Genomic DNA, 19,185 nt, shown 5'->3' with positions numbered 1-19,185 from the left:
AGCCTCGCTTTGCACTGACGGTGGGAGCAAGGTATCGCTTCTAATAGACACTTGTTCCACAGACCTGAAAACGATTTGCTGTCAAAACCAACACTTGTTATTTTCTGTGGTTTCTGTACCTTTGGGTCACTGCCACCAAACGGAGCCCGTGTGCTCCCGAGACTCTCGGAGCCTGATTCCAGTGGCTATTTCCAATCTGCTGGGGTCCCCAAACATGTCCGTAAATGGAAGCCATAAAAATGTGTCAGTGTTGACGATTACTCAGTAGTAGCTAGAAATAGAGAGACCATGTAACTGCTTCATTTACTAATTTTTTAGAAGAAGGATTTAACCTAATTAGTCTGAAATAGTCTGGGATTTAGTTAGGATACATCTAAAAATTATATTGGTATATTAGTGTATTGAAATTAACTCGGCATAAATTTTGATGTTGCTTTCGTGGTTTTTCTTGCAGTAAGGGTTTTAGGAACTGTTGGTTCTCAGTATTTTCCAAACACTGGTTTTCGTTGACCCTCTGAAGTGCTCTTTTCCCCCCCCTCTTATTCAACAGAATTTTAGTATGAACTGTATTTACTCTGGTAGGTGATACTGCTAGGATGTAATCAATCTGCATAAATTGTTAGGCATTAATCTCCCCTTCAGTGGTTACGAGTTAGCATTTACACAAGAAATATTTCTATGACGTCACACATGCAAGATGACTTCCACGTGTTTAAAGTTGTTCTGTTGTTGAAACTCATACTAAAACTTTACATAATACCTATTTTTATAGGAAGAACATTTCTCCTAAATTTATGTGATGAATCCATATCAGGATTCTGAGCCTTCCTTAAAGCTAAAGGCGTGTGTGTGTGTGTGTGTGTGTGTGTGTGTGTGTGTGTGTGTGTATGTGTATGTGTGTGCGCGCGCGCGTGTGTGGTGGCAGGACTGGCTGAGAAGTAATCAAGCCTTTTACTTTAGAAATCACTATTTTCTACAGCTATTATATTAAAGAAGGAATCTAAATGCATTAACTGCAATCTAATTCTGTTTTAGGTGAGTTTATTCATGGTGAAGTTAGGTGAGTTTCAAATTAACCCTCTTGTTAACTGTAATAACCCATATTTCCAGTAGAGGTCATGACGACCATGTAGTGTCATTTTTAGTTTAGTTGTAAATGTATAATACAAAGCTGTAATTTTTGTAAATAAAAGCCATTGCTTTTACATTCTTGGAAAATTTTATCAATATATCCCTAATTTAGATTGTTATTCATACCATATTTTGGCTTCATCTTGAGAGGAAGAAATTCACGTATGTTCTGTAGTTGAAGTTGGTCAAATTTTTCTCAATTGGTAGGTGATTTTTTTCCCCAGGTGTATTATCTTTATGACTTCTAATTTTTGTTTTTAGCAGTGCAAGCCTAGTACTTTAAAGCTATTACTGATTAAGAAAATCTTTTGGATAGCTTGTTGCTAGTAGCTAATGGTGCTAATACACTTACTTTTAATTTTTATATTTTTAACTAGTCCTTGATTCATGGTGTAAAGAAAAAGTGACAATTTAATGTAGTTAGTTCTGCTTTCAACAAAGAGGGAGAATTCCAGTGAAAATACTTTGCTTGTAACTTCTTCATAAAACCTAAAAATAATGCAGAGAAATATTATTTACAATTTGTTTTTGAGAACATGTGAAAAAATTTCCAACCTATGTAAAGGAAGAAGGAAATATACCCAAAGCCTTCCAATTTCCTGAAGTGCTTATGGAAAACTACCTAAAGTAGTGAGTGCTTCTGGAGCTGGCCTAAGTTATGGACCTTTTTAAATAAATTTTATAGAAGCCTATTTCAGAGAGAAGTCTCAGAGAATAGAGTTTTATTCTGTGAGTAATATTCCATTATTACTGCAGAGAGCATTTGTATTTGTAATAGTGATAGCTCTTTTTAAATTACGATCTAAATGAGAACAAAATGAAATTTGATCTAAACTTTGTCCTAACTTTGCCAAAGTATCTTTAAGTGTCAGACCCGTCAAACACGGTTTGAGTGTTTGAAATAAACTCTTCTTGCTATTGGTCTTTGCAATGGATATTTTTTAAGGTACATTAAAAGAATAGCCCAACACCTTTCTATTTACCTGGACAGTGTCACTCAGCGTCTTCCTTCTACGGTGACTTTCTCTTTGAAAATGTCCAGGTTTACCACCACTTTCCTGAAAGACCTTTCTGTCCCATCCACATTCCTATTTGCTCTAAAGCAAACGCTGACACAGGACAAACAGACCCAGGTAGCTTTCTACGTGAAATCCGTCTTGGTTCTTGCCTCAGAGTCAACACGCACACGTTTGCTCTAACAGCCTCCATCCTGTGCGCTCTGAGGATGCTGTTTATTTCCGGTCACCTGGAAAGGAACGGATACGGGAAACCCCGATCACAGATTGTGAGCCAAATAGTCTCCTCAGATGTCTCCGGCTTCTGCTGCAGCTGATCCAGTAAAGCCATGTGCAGCCATGATTGCCCTGACTAGGCGAATGACAGATCCAGCAGAAACTTGGTTTCTGCTTTATAACCCTCACTTCCGACATCCGTTTCTTCTGAGCATGTGTCCACTGAGCGGAAACTACATCAGTACAAAAGCCGTGGTGTGCCTGAGTCTTGGAAGTGCTTTGGTGTGTACTGAGGCAAACTCGGCAGGACATAGAAAGGAGTGCAGCGAGCCAAACTTGTCATTATTTCTCCCTAAAGTGCCAACTTGGGCAAAATGGGGGAAGAAATGATACTTTGTGAAGCATGCATAATGCCCATGGAACATATTCAATCATATCGTTGAAAAGAAACTTTTATTACAGTTGACTTCAAAATCTATATGAGGAAAGATTTTAGATTTTTATTATTGACAGGGTTGAGAGATGAAGGAAAAAGGAAAGAGAGAATGACACGTTTATAATTCCATCTTTGTCACCTTTTAATTTTTCCACTCAATGTATTACTGCCCTTTTTTCCCCCTGAATTGGATATAGTTCCTTCAAAAGTGCTTATGAATGTTGGCTTAGGAATTTGTCTCTAAAACCATTTTGAATAGTGACTTTTTTAGGGATCAACAGATCATGGAGTATCAGCAGAATTTCCATAACATGCTTGAGGTAGCTTCCGTGTTCACCGTTATTTTAGAAACGAAGAAATGTAAGTACAAACAAGATTTTTTTTGAGGTCACAGTCTGGATACTGAGATTATAAATCAAAACTGAGTGACTCCAAAGTCTTTACTCCAGCCTGTAGTTTATCAACAGTATATACACAAGTAAAACTAGATGAAATTTCTGAAAAAGACTAAAGTGGGAGGACTAGTCTTAAATGCTCACATATATTCTATGGCTAGTAAAGCTACAAGGCTGGTGCTAACGTCGTGACGAGAGTAAATAAGAAAACAGAATAGAGAATCTAAAAGACCTCAAGTGTATACTGGACTCTAGTGTATGAGAAAAGTGGAAATTCCGATCAGTGGCAATAAATGAATGATTTGAAAATTAATTGGCAACTCTCTGGGAATAAATAATCTTGTTAACTGACACCATTCACAGTGATTTATATTCAATTAAAAATTAAAACGAGTACTATAAGAAAACTGTGTTAATATTGTTTTTTTAAAAAAATGACTTTGCATTGATTGTAACTATAACACAAATCCAAAACTCCTGAAGGAAAAGATCAATTAACTTGCAAAATCTACCATAACAAATTTAAGAGATACATAGCATACCAGGAAAAAAATGCATACAACTCAAAATCAGACCAATTCCATTTTCCTTAATATATAAAAAGTTCATATAAGACCACATGGATAAGAACAAACAGTTTAATAGAAAAATGAACAAAGAGCATTTTAATAACATTCAAATGGCTTTCAAATCCATGTAATAGTCTTCCATCTCAATTGTAGAAAAATGTAAATTAAACTATACTGTGATGTTTTTACTTATCAAATTGCAACCATAGAGTGTTTAATAACTGTTTTGGGACTCGGAAAACATCCTCTTGCACTATTGGGAGAGTTAATTGCCATAATTTCCACTAGAAAACTTTAGCAATATTTATCTGTTTTATAATCACTTAGATTCATGTGAGCAAAGTGACACATGCAGTACTAGACATCGCAGAAATCTCAGCAATAAGAACATCTTGTAAGCAACTTTATTATTCAAAAATAATGAGTTTGATTTAAATTATATGTCCATATACCAGAAGCCTATGCTGATCTGAAAACATAAGGAACCCATTTACACACTGCTATGGAGCAACCTCCAGTATATACTGTTATGTGAAAAGGAGTGAGTTAGAAAGTGCAGATTTGTTTGTAAATGGCTAGAACAACTCTGGGAGAGGGCAAAGTTACTGAGGGCCTTCTTTGCCTTCAAGAGAGGGGAACTGGGGCCTGAGAGACAAGTGGAGGCCAGTGACCTTTCACTTTCTACCCTTTGAAGTTTGTACCATGTAAATATGTTGACTTGAAAAAATAAACATTTAAACATCATGTTTGTTCTTACCTAGAATGAAAGAGATTCTTCGAACAATTTTTGAAACAGTAAATATACTTTCTCATTTTGTTAGGTTTCTAGATGTAGTATACTTTCTGTATTTACTGAAATTAGTAAATGCTAGTAACTTTTAACTGATTAAAAATTTAGATATTTAATTTTGATATCTCAATATGTATTTTACTTTTTAAAAAAAGGACTTTCTTTGAACTTTGGCCCTTACACTTACTAACTTTGTGATCTTCGACAAGCCTCTTCAACTTCAAAACTCTCTAAGTTTCAGTGCATTGTTTTGTAAAATTGAGCAATAAAAAGGAATGAAATACTAGGACACACAGCAACGTGGATAAATCCCAAAACATGCTGAATGAAGGAAGTCTAACTTACAAAAAAATGGGTACTTGTATATTTCCAATTACATGAAGTTCTAGAACAGATAAATGAGATGATCGGTGGAAAAATTGGAGCACTGGTTGCCTGTGAGGGGAGTGGAGAGCAGTTTGCCTGGGAAGGAGCAGAAAGGAATTTTCTGGGACAACGGTAATTGGTAGGGGTTTGAGGTCTACTGGTGGATGCATTGCTCAAGACGCATAGAACCTACGCTTAAAAGCTGTGTTTTTCTGGGCGACCAGATGGCTCAGTTGGTTAGAATGCGAGCTCTCAACAACAAGGTTGCTGGTTCAATTCCCGCATGGGATGGTGGGCTGCGCGCCCTGCAACTAAAGATTGAAAATGGCGACTGGACATGGAGCTGAGCTGTGCCCTCCACAACTAGATTGAAGGACAACGACTTGACATGGAGCTGATGGGTCCTGGAAAAACACACTGTTCCCCAACATTCCCCAATAGGAAAAAAAAAAAAAAGTTTTGTGTTCCTTTGCAAATTTCATATCCAAAGAATCATCTGTAAAAAACACTGAGTTCAAGTTAATGACATATTTGCATATGTATTTATAGTGACACATAAATACTTGCAATTCACTTTGAAATGTATCGAAAAAAGATGGACGGATAGATGAATAAATATGTGAGATTAAAAATATAACAAGCTGTGAATAGTAGAATCCGGGGGAGGTTATATTGAACCATTTTCAAATTAAAAGACAAAAACGTCTTTGGAAATGAGCAGAAGCCAATTATATCCCTAAACCGGAAGTCACCCAAATGTGCATGAGCAGAAGGGACAGATGCTTTGAGGCGTAGCCACATGGAATACCACACAGAGAAGCCACTATCTACAGCCCAAAATATGGATGAATCTCACAAGCAAAAGGTTAGACAAGAAACAAGGCATTAAAAAAAAATAGTATGATTTTAGGCATGGAATATAAAGCAGGTGAAACTGATCTGTGCTGTTAGAAGTCAAGATACTGTTTTTTGTTTTTTTTTATTTTATTAAATTTATTGGGGTGACAATTGTTAGTAAAATTACATAGATTTCAGGTGTAAATTCTGTATTACATCATCTATAAATCCCATTGTGTGTTCACCACCCAGAGTCAGTTCTCCTTCCATCACCATATATTCGATCCCCCTTACCCTCATCTCCCACCCCCCACCCCCCACCCCCACCCCCCTTACCCTCTGGCAACCACTAAACTATTAGTCAAGATACTGTTTTAACACGCGGTGGGCGTAGGCAGTGACTTGGAGGGGAGGGGACTGAGGAGTCGGCGGTGCTGGTTTCACAGACATGTTCAGCGTGAGACTCCACTGATCTGTACCCTTATGTTGTGTGCACTTTACATATGCTGTATTTTAATAAAAAGTTACAACATTGAAATGATAATAGTTTCCATGTCACAGCATTATCCTGTAGTTTAAACCCATTAGAATGCATTAAACTCCAAGGGCAGTAATTTTGATCTGTTTTTTTTTTTTTCATTGTGCTGTACACAAAGCCGAACGTGACTTGGCACGTAGTGGACACTGAAAACGCCAGCACCGTGCTTACTTATCACCTGCCACTGAATACAAACTCTCTAGAAGTTAGACGTTACGATATAATATCCTATCATTGTTCAAGCTAATTAAGGTCATTTGTCTCCTTAAGCAGCGCCGTCTAGACAACATCATTGTTTAACATCAGGTGTCCATTATCTCGTGTTCCTAAGTTCATCTCTCCATTGGATCAATGGCAGGGAAAAAAAATCGATGGCTACAGTGAACTTTACTCTGTGGATTTACAAGAAGGGATTAAGTTGAAAAATTACTTGGGTTTTATTGCAGTCTGAGTTAATTATTTATGCTGCTGCTATTGTCGTCCTTATTGGTTATCATGTTCTTGTTGGATTCTGGTATGAAAAGCATTGTCCATTAACCTAGTTATGTTATTTTAGTATTATTCAAAAATCTTTTACCTGAAATATAAGGCTTGTGACAAAGGGACTTAAACAGATGTTGTAAATAATTAACTTTTCAGCAGAAGTATTGTGTACTTAATGAGGAGTCCCCAGGGCTTCAGAATTGTTCGAATCTTGATTAAGCGCACCGTTGAAGATGAGGTCGAAAGTCTTGGCTTTTCTTATCATATTAATCATCTCAGGAGAACTCTACGCAGAAGGTAAAATTAATTCTTAATATTCCTTATTCTCTAAAACCTATAAAGGGAAATTGTAGCATTCGTTCAATTTGAGCTTTTAATACAGTCTCTCATTTTTACGTATCAATTTTATTACAAATAACAAACTTCTTATACATATAGTTTGTTAAAATATTTAGATATTTTTCCTTTGGGCAAAGCTACTAAACTCTTCTTATAGCAACATAACTGAGAAAAATAGAACAACTTCGAAAACCCTTTGTATTTCTAGGTTTTGGGGCACAGAAACCACAATCTAAATATTTTAAACGGTTTTCAGACTAGCAGTACTGTCGTTTAGAATTTCTATTTCGTACTAGAATCCATTTCTAACACTTCAAAGTTTGGACAGTTTCCATTCTCTGTTCATAACGTGAGAGCTTAATGTGGGAAATTTGAGAAAGACCATAGAGCATCAAGAAGATTTTTGACTCTTGACGCTTTTTTATCCTACTTTTTTATCCTAATTTATTCACTGGTTGAAGCCATTCAGTAGTGATTTGTAGGAGGCCCGTATAATTGATTACGTGAACAAGGACACTTTTGAGAGTGGAAGGGGCTTTATTAATAATTATGTGGGACGACAGGTGTCAATCAAGACTGTTTAGACAAACCAGTACCTGTGGTGTCCATGACCACTGGAAATGTTTATAGCAGACAGTCTAATGTGTGACATGAGTGTGAGAGTGAGGCGGGTGTGACTCGTTAACAGTGATATTAGGCTGTAGGGGTAAGAAACCAGTCAAGTCATTCAGTGCCAGCAAGGCTGAGTATGCAAAACAGGAAACCACAGCAATAAGACTTTTCTAAAATAAACACCTCAGGGAATCTGTTGAAACAGAATATCCTACGCATTATAATTGCCTTTTAGTCAAATAGTTTACTATAAATTTTCTACCAAAAAGAGGTATGCAATTAAAATTATGAAAGTAAAATAAATAGAATACATCCTATGTGATACATTTAATTCTACAATAAGATAATACTCGCATAGTTTCTTTAGTTTTATTTTTCTGTCTATACAGAGAAAACCCAGCTAATGTAGTTGTCTATTACATATACCATGAGGACATTGCAATATTCTAGCAAAACTTCTCATTCTTATATGGTTGTAATCTTTCATACAAACAAAAAAGCTGCCCAAAGACAGGGACCATGATCTCATATTCCCGTGCTTTCCCCACCCCCACCCTGCGTTTGCATGTCTTCAGGACTCCATCTGTTGTAGAACTCTGCTGTGTAATATGGTGGCCACAGCCATACATGGCTACTGAAATGTGGCTAATCCTAACTGGGATGTGCTGTAAGTGTAAGATCACAGTGGCACACTGACTTAGAGAAAGAACAGAAAATATTTGTAATATATTGGGGTGAGTAAAACCTATTATTAAAATTGACTTTAATTATTCCTTTCATGAATGTGGCTACTAGAAATTTTAAAATTACATTTGTGGCTCACACGATATGTGTAGGAGAGAGTGCTATTTTATAAGGTGAGAGAAAGCTTCCTGAGGAAGTGGCGTGCCCAGTTTTCATCTGACTGTTTGGTGCTGGGGTTGCCTTCAGCTTAATTCTGATTGAAAAGGATTGTCACAGAAGTACTTTCAAATTTTAGGTAATAAAAATAAGTACTAGGTAAAGTGTCTGCAAACACTTTGAAATGACATGTATTTTTGCCTAGACACAAATGTCCTGGGTTTAGATACGTTTTTCAGTTTTCAGCTTGATATTTACTCATTTCAGAGAAACCCTGTGGTCTTCCTAGTGTGGAAAACGGAAGACTTGCCCCGTATTACTACTCTTTTGAAAGTTTTTACTTTCCAATGAGCATAGACCAAAAATTGTCATTTTCCTGTTTGGCTGGTTATGCAACTGAGACTGGGAAACAAGAGGACAAAACCACGTGCACAACAGAAGGCTGGAATCCAAGACCGAGATGCTTCAGTAAGTTGGTGGAATGTGTCAACATAATCTCTGTGATACTCAAGTAAATTAATTAATAAATATCAAGGACCATTAGAAGATGGCAGGTGGTTAATCATTTTGGTAGATACGAACAAAATGAGTGGTCCACTGTCCTTTTTACAAAATACAGGCAAATTCTGTAAATAATGTTTCTCATTAAAATGTTATTTTCGTTATTGGTTGTTAATATCTCCCTATGAATAGAATACAGATAATTAATGAAATTGTTATTTGTCACATTGCAAGGAACAGAGACACAATTGAGTTTCTTTAATTAATGAGAAACTTATACAGGTCCTTGGGCATAGGAGCCAGATAAACGCTTGATGTCTGAAGAATTATTAGTTAAGGATCCGTCAAGTACAAATGTGCTTTTGTTTATGTTAAAAATCGTCCAACACTGTAGGCTTAAAATAGTAGGAAGTAAATCCAAAAAGATTCCTCCTATTTTCCATTAACGATGGTCAATGGAATAGCTCTGGCTATATTTTCTAAAAGTTGGTGTGGTAGAGTAGAAATGACTAGTGGAACTGAAATTAGTAAATATAATACAAAGACTGTCAGTGTCAAATTGAATCAATGGTTGAGGAAATTTGAAGCCGAACTTGGAGGATATTTCCAAAATTGAGTATAATCAAGGAATTGTTGAGTGAACACTTTTGTCCTTCAAATTTCAGGAATAATATTAAACTTTTCCCCTAGTTTTGCTACTTAGTAAAAGAGAAGCTTAATTTCATCAATGTAAGCAAAGAAATATTTTTTTCCCATAGAAAAATGTATTAAGCCTGACCTGATGAATGGTTTCATCTCTGATGCCAAATTATTATACAAATTTCAAGAGAACATGCGTTACAGTTGTGCTTCAGGATACAAAACCACTGGAGGACAGGATGAAGAAGTGGTTCAGTGTCTCGCTGACGGATGGTCTTCTCAACCAGCCTGCAGGAAGGAGCATGGTATGTGCCCAAGCGTCATTTCCCAGACCATAAAGGCTTATGGGGCTCCTGCTTTCATTTCTTAATGGGCATTTCTATTTCATGCAATCCTTTTTTTATTATGTCTGCAAATGCAGGACGTTATTGTATGGTTTTTCTCAAATGCTAGGTGTTTCCTTAATCCAGGGGTTCTCAACTCCCACCACACACTCGTCCAGCAGGTCTGACTTTATACTAATAATAAGAACCATAAAAATAAGAATTAGAGTGGAACAAAAAAAACTTAATAAACCTGTTTCTTGCCACATACGTAAATTACTATTATTTTTTTTTTTTAGAGAAGACATTGGGGTAATGTACATTATTTTATATTGTAAACCAATATCAGATATACTTAAAAATTATCCAATAATTTGAATACACATGCTTTGTTAGTGATTTGTTAGTTTGTTTAAATTATACAAATCCACAGAGGGCACATAATCCAAAAATTGTTACCGCACACGCCTTCAGTTGCATTGTGGCTTTTGGTCAAATACACTAGACTAGGATGTTAAAACGAGGAAACTGGTAGAGATAGGACACATGGTGTGTGAAGAAAGGAAATAGAGAGGCCAAGGCCAACTTTGTCTATTTTGCATCTTTGCCAAGGGTTGATTTGGTTATACAGCCTAAGGTTTCATGAAAATACACGTGGAGATTTCTATTTACTATTTCAAGTTTAGTGATGAAGTTCATAAAATAAGTAACTTTAATTTCTGCTAGAGACATGTTTGGCTCCAGAATTGTATCATGGAAATTATTCCACAACACAGAGAACGTTCCAAGTGAAGGGCAAAGTGAGATACGAATGTGCTCCTGGCTACTATACAGCTGGAGGAAAGAAGACGGAGGAGGTAGAATGTCACACCTATGGATGGTCTGTCACACCAAAATGCACCAGTAGGTTCTCATTTTGAAGACAATCGACTTCACTCTGAAAATTTCCTCTCGGAAGTGTATATGCGTTGTCATGCTAATATGTTCCCTTTTCATCCTTTTATTTTGTTTCTGGTCTTAATTGTGTGGATAGTAGGTTTTGATCATTGAAAACTCTCAAATAGGAAAGAATTTCTTTCAGCTCAGATAATTAAATATTAATTGGCAAGCTTTTAGTATGTGTAATGAAATATAGCCAATTTTCTAATTTCTATTCCAAATGTGACATGTAAGTGGTAGGTGAATTTTTTTCTATCAGAAAAGTAACACTTCTTTGTATTTTTTGTTTGTTCTTTCATTTTTAGAATTAAAATGCTCTCCTTTAAGATTAATAGAAAATGGATATTTTCATCCTATAAAGCAAACCTATGAAGAAGGAGATGTTGTTCAGTTTTTTTGTCATGAAAATTATTACCTAAGTGGGGCTGATTTAATCCAGTGCTACAACTTTGGCTGGTACCCAGAATCTCCTGTATGTGAAGGTAACTTTTAAAATTTTACACATGCAAGCAAAATATCATGTCTTAATAGTGTCTCTGATGGTATCGAATTCTTGTCCTGAGTGCTACTTTTTAAATTAATATTGTCTTTTAAATCAGTGCTGTTTTCAGCAAACTTTAATATAGTTAATCTGAAGAAATCTTAAATTTTGTACTAGATTATAGAGTTGCTATTATCTTTTCAGCTTCTTAAGAAAATTTCATAAAATTTACATCTCTTATTATAATGAATAACTGTTTTGTTGGTAATTACTAGATCCAATTGTCTGAGGCTTCCCTTTGGAAGGGAACTTTCTGATGTGGTCACTTATTTCCTGATGTAAAAATACAGTCTTCAAAATCGTGGGTAAAGAGCAGGAAAATCAACAGAGTGTTACCCAGTGTGAATGTGAAAAATGAGGTTATCTAGGAAGAGCCATCCTAAAATGTAACTTAACGATTGTGGTTAAGGTTTTGTCACTGGGTGTGTTGAAGCAGGTGGCATGATTCCCTGTTAGGAGACATCAAATCAATAGTCATTTCATCACACCGAAGTGGAGCCTAGTCTCACAGAGGAAACAGATATGGAAAAATGAAAAAGTAATTGATACAAGGTGACACATGGTATAAGAAAATCAGGAGTGAAGGATTTAAACAGCAATTAAAGATGTTTACGGAGATGATGGAGAATATTCGAACTGGGCCGTAAAAGATAAACCAGAGTTTTGAGGATTGGGAAGGATGGGGAGACGTCAAAGCCTCTGTTTACTCTGTAGTGTAGAAAACTGTGTGATTATTAACAGGAGAAAGGTAGGAAAGTCGAAGCTGGAAGAGAGCACTGAAGATGTGAGGTCGGTGCTGGGAGGACCGGAAGGGGGAGCCCAGCAGGGGGGTGCAGTGGGACTGCACGGAAGGACCATGATTCTGCAAGTGCACCGAACGATACTTTAATGTTTGTAATTAATTAACGTGTTTGTTGTAAAAATTTCCAGCCTTGTGTCATAGTAGAGAGGGAGATTGTTAGCAAGTTGTCTGTGGTGTGTTACTTCAAAAAAAAGAGACAGGCTCACCTGTTTCCTATTCCACACTCCCCCTGCCCCCATTCAAATTAGTCAGCTGCCAACATGCCTATTATTTTCTCTAGTAAATCCTCAGTAGATGTGGGATGGGCAGTGTCGTAAGGTGAATAATGCCGCCCCACCCCCCAGCTACCTGTGTCCTAATTCCTGGAACCAGTGAGTGATCCCTTATACTGCAGAGGGACTTTGCAGATGTGATTAAGGATCTTGAGCTGCGAGTAACATCTAGGATGATGTACCTGGGCCCTAAATGTAATCCCGAGCATCCTCCTAAAAGGGGGCAGAGGGGGATGGGACTACAGAAGAGGGAGTATGTGGACAGGGCCTCATGAGCTCATGCATCCAGTCGTTACTGTGTTCTGTTGGTTAGAAGCAAATCTCACTTCCTGCTCCTGGGGATGGGTGACCATCAGGAGGCGGGGGTTTGGGGAGTGACCCTAAAGTCTGTCTGCCCTACTTCTTATGGTACTTGGCACAACGGATGTAATTGTTTTTTTGTAATTATATGACAAAATATGCTGATACTTTTCCACAAGGAAGAAGAAATCGATGTCCTCCTCCACCTCTGCCTCTAAACTCCAAGCTTCAAACATATTCAACAACCTATCGTCATGGAGAAACAGTTCGTATAGAATGTGAACTGAATTTTGAGATACAGGGATCAGAAGAAATACGTTGTGATAATGGAAAATGGACAGACCCTCCAAAGTGCACTGGTTAGTAACACCCACATCAGCTTTCCCGAAAGGGAAATCCACTTGTGTGGCTGAATACTCTCTTCTCTTTAAATTGTCCCTTTTCAGAGGAAAAGGAGAAGACAGTTTGTGAGGAGCCACCCCGCATTGAGCACGGTGCAGCAAACTTACACGCTAAGGTTTATTACAATGGGGATAAAGTGGAATTTGCATGTCAACGTGGCTATCATCTGCGTGGGCCAAAAGAAATCACCTGTTTGCGTGGGAAGTGGACTGTTTCCCCCGAGTGTGTTGGTACGTGTGGCACAGTGGCAGTAGCTAAGCCTATCGCGTAAACAATTTTTATTCTTTTCATTTCATTGGCATACTTACAGCAAGAGATCACTGCTTAGAAAAGATAGAAACTCAGCTTTGTGTGTGTGTGTGTGTGTGTGTGTGAGGATAGGGAACCATCTGTAGAAGTGAAGCCAACATAAAGAATTGGGAAACAAAAAACACCGTTTTGAATGTGTCTCAGTGTTAGACACTCTTATTTGACCTATGTGTCTCTGTAACTTCTGAGCTTTAGATGACAGCATATAAGTGAGGACAAGCTTCATTGGAGAAGACGAGTAAGGACATGCTGGGTTGAGCTACTCACCATCAGCTTCTGGAGGAATCCCCACAAACATGTACTGAGGAGATTTATTGTGTGAAAGCAAAGCTATTAGAGATGCTAGAGACATCAGCAGAGGAAGAGGGACACTCCAAGGAGAGAGAGAAATGGGAGTTTTCATCCCTGGGTTGACTGAGATCCGAGATGTGGAGAAACAAGACGGAAAAAAATAAAACTGGATGATGATCATGGGCAGGTTTAGAACTGAGCATAACGTTTAGGTTAAAGAGCAGTGTTTACCTTGGTATCCATTTTAGGAACATCCTGATCACGATTCCTTCACAAGCAAGAAAAGTGGAAATACTCATCCTAGTTCTGAGGCAAAACGCTGGCTGTTTAGTCTTCGTAAATTTTAAAAGTATTAGAGCTGAGTAACATTTCTCTAGATTCTGGTGAATTTAGAAATTAATTGTCCTAAACCAGGTAGGGCAAACATTGAGGTACTATCGTATGGGGGACTACATATATTATATCATTCTGTTGTTGTAAGTTCCTATTAAGTTGAAAATAACCTCTTTTCTTAGAAAATAATGAGAACTGTAAGCCTCCACCCGTGATAATAAATGGGGCTGTTGTTGGTGGATTGTTGGCAAGCTACACGCCCGGGTCCTCCGTGGAGTATCGGTGTGATGAATATTACTTACTGAAGGGAGCGAAAAGGTCTCGTTGTCAGCAAGGGCAGTGGTCATCCCCACCTGTTTGCTTAGGTAAGCAAGAGAACACATTCGATTTTTAAAAAAGTTTTTTCCCCCCAGCTTTATTGACACAACTGACATATAACATTATGTAAGATCATGGTGTCCAATGATAATTTGATTTCCCGTGTATAGTATTGTGAACTGATTACCACAGTAAGCTTACTTAACGTAGCCTTCACCTCCCATAACTACCATCTTTTGTTATTTATAATGAGAGCATTTAATAGCTACTCTCTTGGTAACTTTCAAGTATATGAAACAATGTTGTTAACTCTAGTGATTTGTTCCTTAGAACTTATTTCTCTTAGAAAACAGGACACATTGAATGTCTTTTGCCATCGTGTTTGTATTTTTGTGTGATTTTTCATACAATGTTTTATAGCATGGAAATAATGATTTTATAGGAATCTTTTTTCCCCCAAGTGTTTCCCTTATTATTTCTGTAAGCAGAAAACCTCCAATAGCTATCTAGTTCTTTTCTTAGTACAGTATATTAATAGCTTTCCTCGCCACCATTTTTTATATCTTGTTGAGCAAATAAAAACATGTTTGTAGTTACTCTAAATATATTTTAGATTAAGGCATGGTATAACTAATGCTGTTTCAAATAGAGAACTGAGGCAGCTACCTACATAATTACCTAAATTGAGATAACTGTGAGAAAACAATATTCAGCTCTCATTTTTTACCTTTGCTAGTGAGAGTTACATTTAAAGTAATGGAACTGGTCACTATAGGTGCAATTAACTTGTTACACTGTGACTTTTACAAATGGGTAATGGCATGATCAACTTCTATAAATTAAAATAAAAACCTTTTTATTTTAATGAAATGAAAGTCATTAGAAATAATTAGCCTTTTAAACTACAAAACAAAGGAATGTAATAACACTGTAATAACTATGTATGGTGTCATATGGGTACTAGACTTAACAGGGAGATTACTTCTTAAGGTATATTAATGTCTAATCAGGTTATACACCTGAAACTAATATAATGTATGTGAACTATAATTGAAAAATAAAAAGATTATAAAAAATTAAGTGGTCTTAATTTATAAGAAATGTTTAAATTCAGTTGATAATAAAAAGTGCATACTTTAATATGTATGTGTGTGAGGAGCTTTGACAATGATAAATGTTAAATATAAAAGAATTGTTTTCTATGTCTGTTATCATTTTTATTTTAAAAATATATCAGTTTCATATTTGCCAGATGAGTAAACAATTAAAAGAACATTTTGTGTTACAGAGCCATGTACTGTTAACATGGAGTACATGAACAGAAACAACATAGAGATGAAGTGGAAGCTTGAAGGAAAGGTCTTACATGGAGATTTAATAGATTTTGTATGTAAACAGGGCTTTGATCTAGCTCCATCCACGCCAGTGTCTGCATTATCTGTGCAGTGCGATAGAGGAGAAGTGAAATATCCTGTGTGTTTGAGAAAAGGTAAGATAATGGTGCTTCCTCAGAATAGCTCAGGGGATCAGTGTCGTCACTTGGGTTCACAGTAGAAGACTCTAAACCATTTATCGTCATCTTCTAATCTATAAAAGTGGAAATGAGCTGATGAATTTCCAGTCAACACATACTTAAATAGGATGGCTACGCTGACATCTTTTCATTCCAGTAAGTCAAGTTTATAAAGGGAGTCATCAGGAGGTTTGATGAATATCACCAGACTCTCAGAGCATTGATAGTCGTCTGGGAGAACCAACTAGTATGTATAACATTGCTCTCCTTAGCGCTGACTGGAGAGTGTTGTCTCAGGAAAGGGTGAGGTGGAGCACGAGACTTTGCTATTCCTAGGACGTTGGATTTTTAAGAAGAAAAAAAGGAAGAGAATATATACAGAAGCGTGGCTTCCAGAGGAATCTCATACACTGTCACTTCCAGCTAGGTAGAGGGGAAAAATAAAACCATGATTGTCAATACTTGGCTCATTTAAATGTGTATTTACATATTATGAGATTCAAATTGAAATAATAAATGTTGTAGTATGAAATTGAGAAATGCTGTCAATATGTAAAAATTGAGACGTGTCATAAATGCTTTTATATAAAACACCATTGTATTTCTGTAACAATTATGAAAGCACTGGATACTGATTATAGCAATTGACTGTATATTTGAACAATTATTTTTCAGAATCTAAAGGCATGTGTGCATCTCCTCCACTTATTAAAAATGGAGTCATTACTAGTTCAGTAAGACGCAGCTATGAAAATGGTTCCTCAGTAGAATACAGGTGCTTGGATCACCATTTCCTAGAAGGGCCTAGAGTTTCCCACTGTTCACAGGGAGTGTGGACCACACCACCATTGTGTTTAGGTACGTCTGACTGAATTGTGGCTCTAGTTAATGACATGAACCGTATCCTTTCACTTGCCATGCTCGTTGTGCTACTACAACGGTCACAGGACGCTTCACATGCTATGTTTGTGTTAGTTAGTGTTCCTATATAGTCAGACATCACCAAGAACAACAGAGAAAAACAGCAGGTTATTTTCTGTAAGTTCTGAACCTATTTTCTGACTTAAATATTAATTCTATCTAACTTACTTGACACTCTAATGCCTGGAAATTTGAAGGTCGTCATCACAACACAATGCTTCCTGGCAGTATCAAGATGTATCAACATAATTTTCTTCTTTTAATTTTTCAGAGCCTTGCACATTATCTTCTGTTGAAATGGAAAATAATAATTTACTGTTGAAATGGGATTTTGACAACAGACCATATATTTTCCATGGCGACTATATTGAATTTCTTTGTAGGAGAGATACTTATGTGGCTCAGTTATCTACTATTGGATCTGAACTTAGAGTGCGATGTGACAGAGGGCAGATAAAATATCCAAGATGTATTCAAAGACAAAGGTGAGACGAGGCCTGTGTCTTACAACTATTTTTTGATTGTTTGTTTTTTAGTCATATTGTTAGTCAACAGTGATCATGTTGTAAATTTCAGAAATATTAGGCTCTACATTTGTACTTTACGGTCATTATAAAGGAAAAAAGAATAATTTTCTTTTTTCTTTTTTTAACTAACAAAGCTCCTAGAAGTATTAACTAATTGAGAAAAGTTTCTGAGTTATCCAAACTGAAAACATTGTGTGTTATTTGATATTTGCAACACTGTGGCAATTTGATAAATAAATCCATTTATATGTGCCATATTTAAATGTGAAAAAGTTACCTATGTTTTCTGAGGTAGACAAAGTCACATATCCTTCCATTTCCCAGTATAGGTTTATGTATAGATACTAAAGATTGGAAACACAGTTGTATAAATCTTTGAAGTGATAGGAGAACATGCTAATAACAATGATTAAAATTATGGTCTTTATTATAAAGAACAGATTTCTATATAAAATTTGGACTCCCCTATTGAAGTGTTTCCCATATGACAATTTAAAAATACATTTTCTATTTGTTGAAGAATGGAAAATGATCTTTTTTTTTTTTTTAGAAAAACATTGAAATAATACAACAAAATGATGGGTGTAAAACTTTTATATTTCATTTTTAACAACTGTGGTAAATATCAGAATAGAAAACTTTCATATGCCATTTAAATGTTTTAGTGTATCTTTGATTTGTAATTCCTAACACAAAAAGAAATAAACAACTTAGAAAAATTATAAAAAAAAGTGTTAATGTAGTTTATAAAAGGGACTTCTGGTATAATTTTACAAGTGTGTTTTCATGCTTTTAGAAGTACCTAGTTAAACCATTGACTAATTACATGAAATATTGAAGGACTGAGGCTAATAAAAACTTGACCAGAAGTGATGCTTATTTTAAAAATCTCTCTCTCTTTTTCTCTTACCGCTCTATCGGCCTTTACTTACCAAGGATGCTGTTTTATCAAGAACCCGTGAGGACATAAAATGAATGGCAGAAAGAAGATTCATATTTCAACACATAAAATCCTTTAAGAAACGTAATTTTTAGAAGAAAAATGTTGAACTAAAAACTTACAAGTTTTCACTTGCTTGACGATTTGAACCTAAATTGTTTATAATGAATATTTTCTGTATCTGTAAATAAAAGCCAGAATACATCCTTTCATTTTTAGTTTGGATGCTTTCCCATGTAACCTATCTGTAAATAAAAGCCAGAACATATCCTTTGATTGCTAGCTTTCATTTCTAGTATCATTTCATTTCTATCTTCATTTCGAGTTTCATTTTGAGTTTCATTTCTAGGTTCGTTTCATTTCTAGCTTTCATTTCTAGGTCGTTTCATTTCTAGTTTCATTTCTAGCTTTCATTTCTAGCTTCATTTCATTTCTAGTTTCATTTCTAGGTTCGTTTCATTTCTAACTTCATTTACTAGCTTCCATTTGGAGTTTCATTTCATTTCTAGTGTCGTTTGTAGCTTTCATTTCTACGTCGTTTCATTTCTAGCTTTCATTTGGAGTTTCATTTCATTTCTAGTTTCGTTTCTAGCTTTCATTTCTAGTTTCATTTCATTTCTAGCTTCGTTTCATTTGTAGTTGCATTTCTAGTTTTGTTTCTAGCTTTCATTTCTAGGTCGTTTCATTTCTAGCTTTCATTTGGAGTTTCATTTCTAGTTTCGTTTCTAGCTTTATTTCATTTCTAG

At 36.1% G+C, this 19,185-nt stretch overlaps 1 protein-coding gene across 2 annotated transcripts; it reads left to right on the top strand.

Annotated features, from left to right (window-relative positions):
• The first annotated feature begins 6,894 nt into the window (after positions 1-6,894).
• F13B (coagulation factor XIII B chain) lies at positions 6,895-18,715 on the top strand. 2 transcript variants are annotated; one of them, XM_019750942.3, is made up of 12 exons: positions 6,896-7,074; positions 8,836-9,036; positions 9,828-10,013; positions 10,758-10,934; positions 11,276-11,452; positions 13,065-13,244; positions 13,332-13,517; positions 14,403-14,585; positions 15,827-16,027; positions 16,727-16,909; positions 17,244-17,457; positions 18,436-18,715. In XM_019750942.3, exons 1-12 carry the CDS (start codon positions 7,011-7,013, stop codon positions 18,467-18,469), a joined length of 1,986 nt encoding a protein of 661 aa, XP_019606501.3. In that variant the 5' UTR covers positions 6,896-7,010; the 3' UTR covers positions 18,470-18,715. The 2 variants fall into 2 exon arrangements, with proteins under 2 accessions (XP_088655303.1, XP_019606501.3); XM_088799177.1 differs by lacking the exon at positions 10,758-10,934 and having other exon boundaries at positions 6,895-7,074.
• Positions 18,716-19,185: the final 470 nt, after the last annotated feature.

The sequence above is a fragment of the Rhinolophus sinicus genome, chromosome 6 (genome assembly GCF_057876585.1).
Source record: "Rhinolophus sinicus isolate RSI-liver-muscle chromosome 6, RSI-T2T, whole genome shotgun sequence".
Classification (NCBI taxonomy): Eukaryota; Metazoa; Chordata; class Mammalia; order Chiroptera; family Rhinolophidae; genus Rhinolophus; species Rhinolophus sinicus.
This window is presented reverse-complemented; position numbering and strand designations above follow the sequence as displayed.

What these genes read in the sequence shown, in the direction of transcription:
- F13B (XM_019750942.3), top strand. Translation starts at nt 7,011, where the DNA reads ATGAGGTCGAAAGTCTTGGCTTTTCTTATCATATTAATCATCTCAGGA. An exon ending in AGGAGAACTCTACGCAGAAG is followed by an intron (nt 7,075 to 8,835) that starts GTAAAATTAATT and finishes TACTCATTTCAG; the next exon opens with AGAAACCCTGTGGTCTTCCT. An exon ending in ATCCCCACCTGTTTGCTTAG is followed by an intron (nt 14,586 to 15,826) that starts GTAAGCAAGAGA and finishes TTTGTGTTACAG; the next exon opens with AGCCATGTACTGTTAACATG.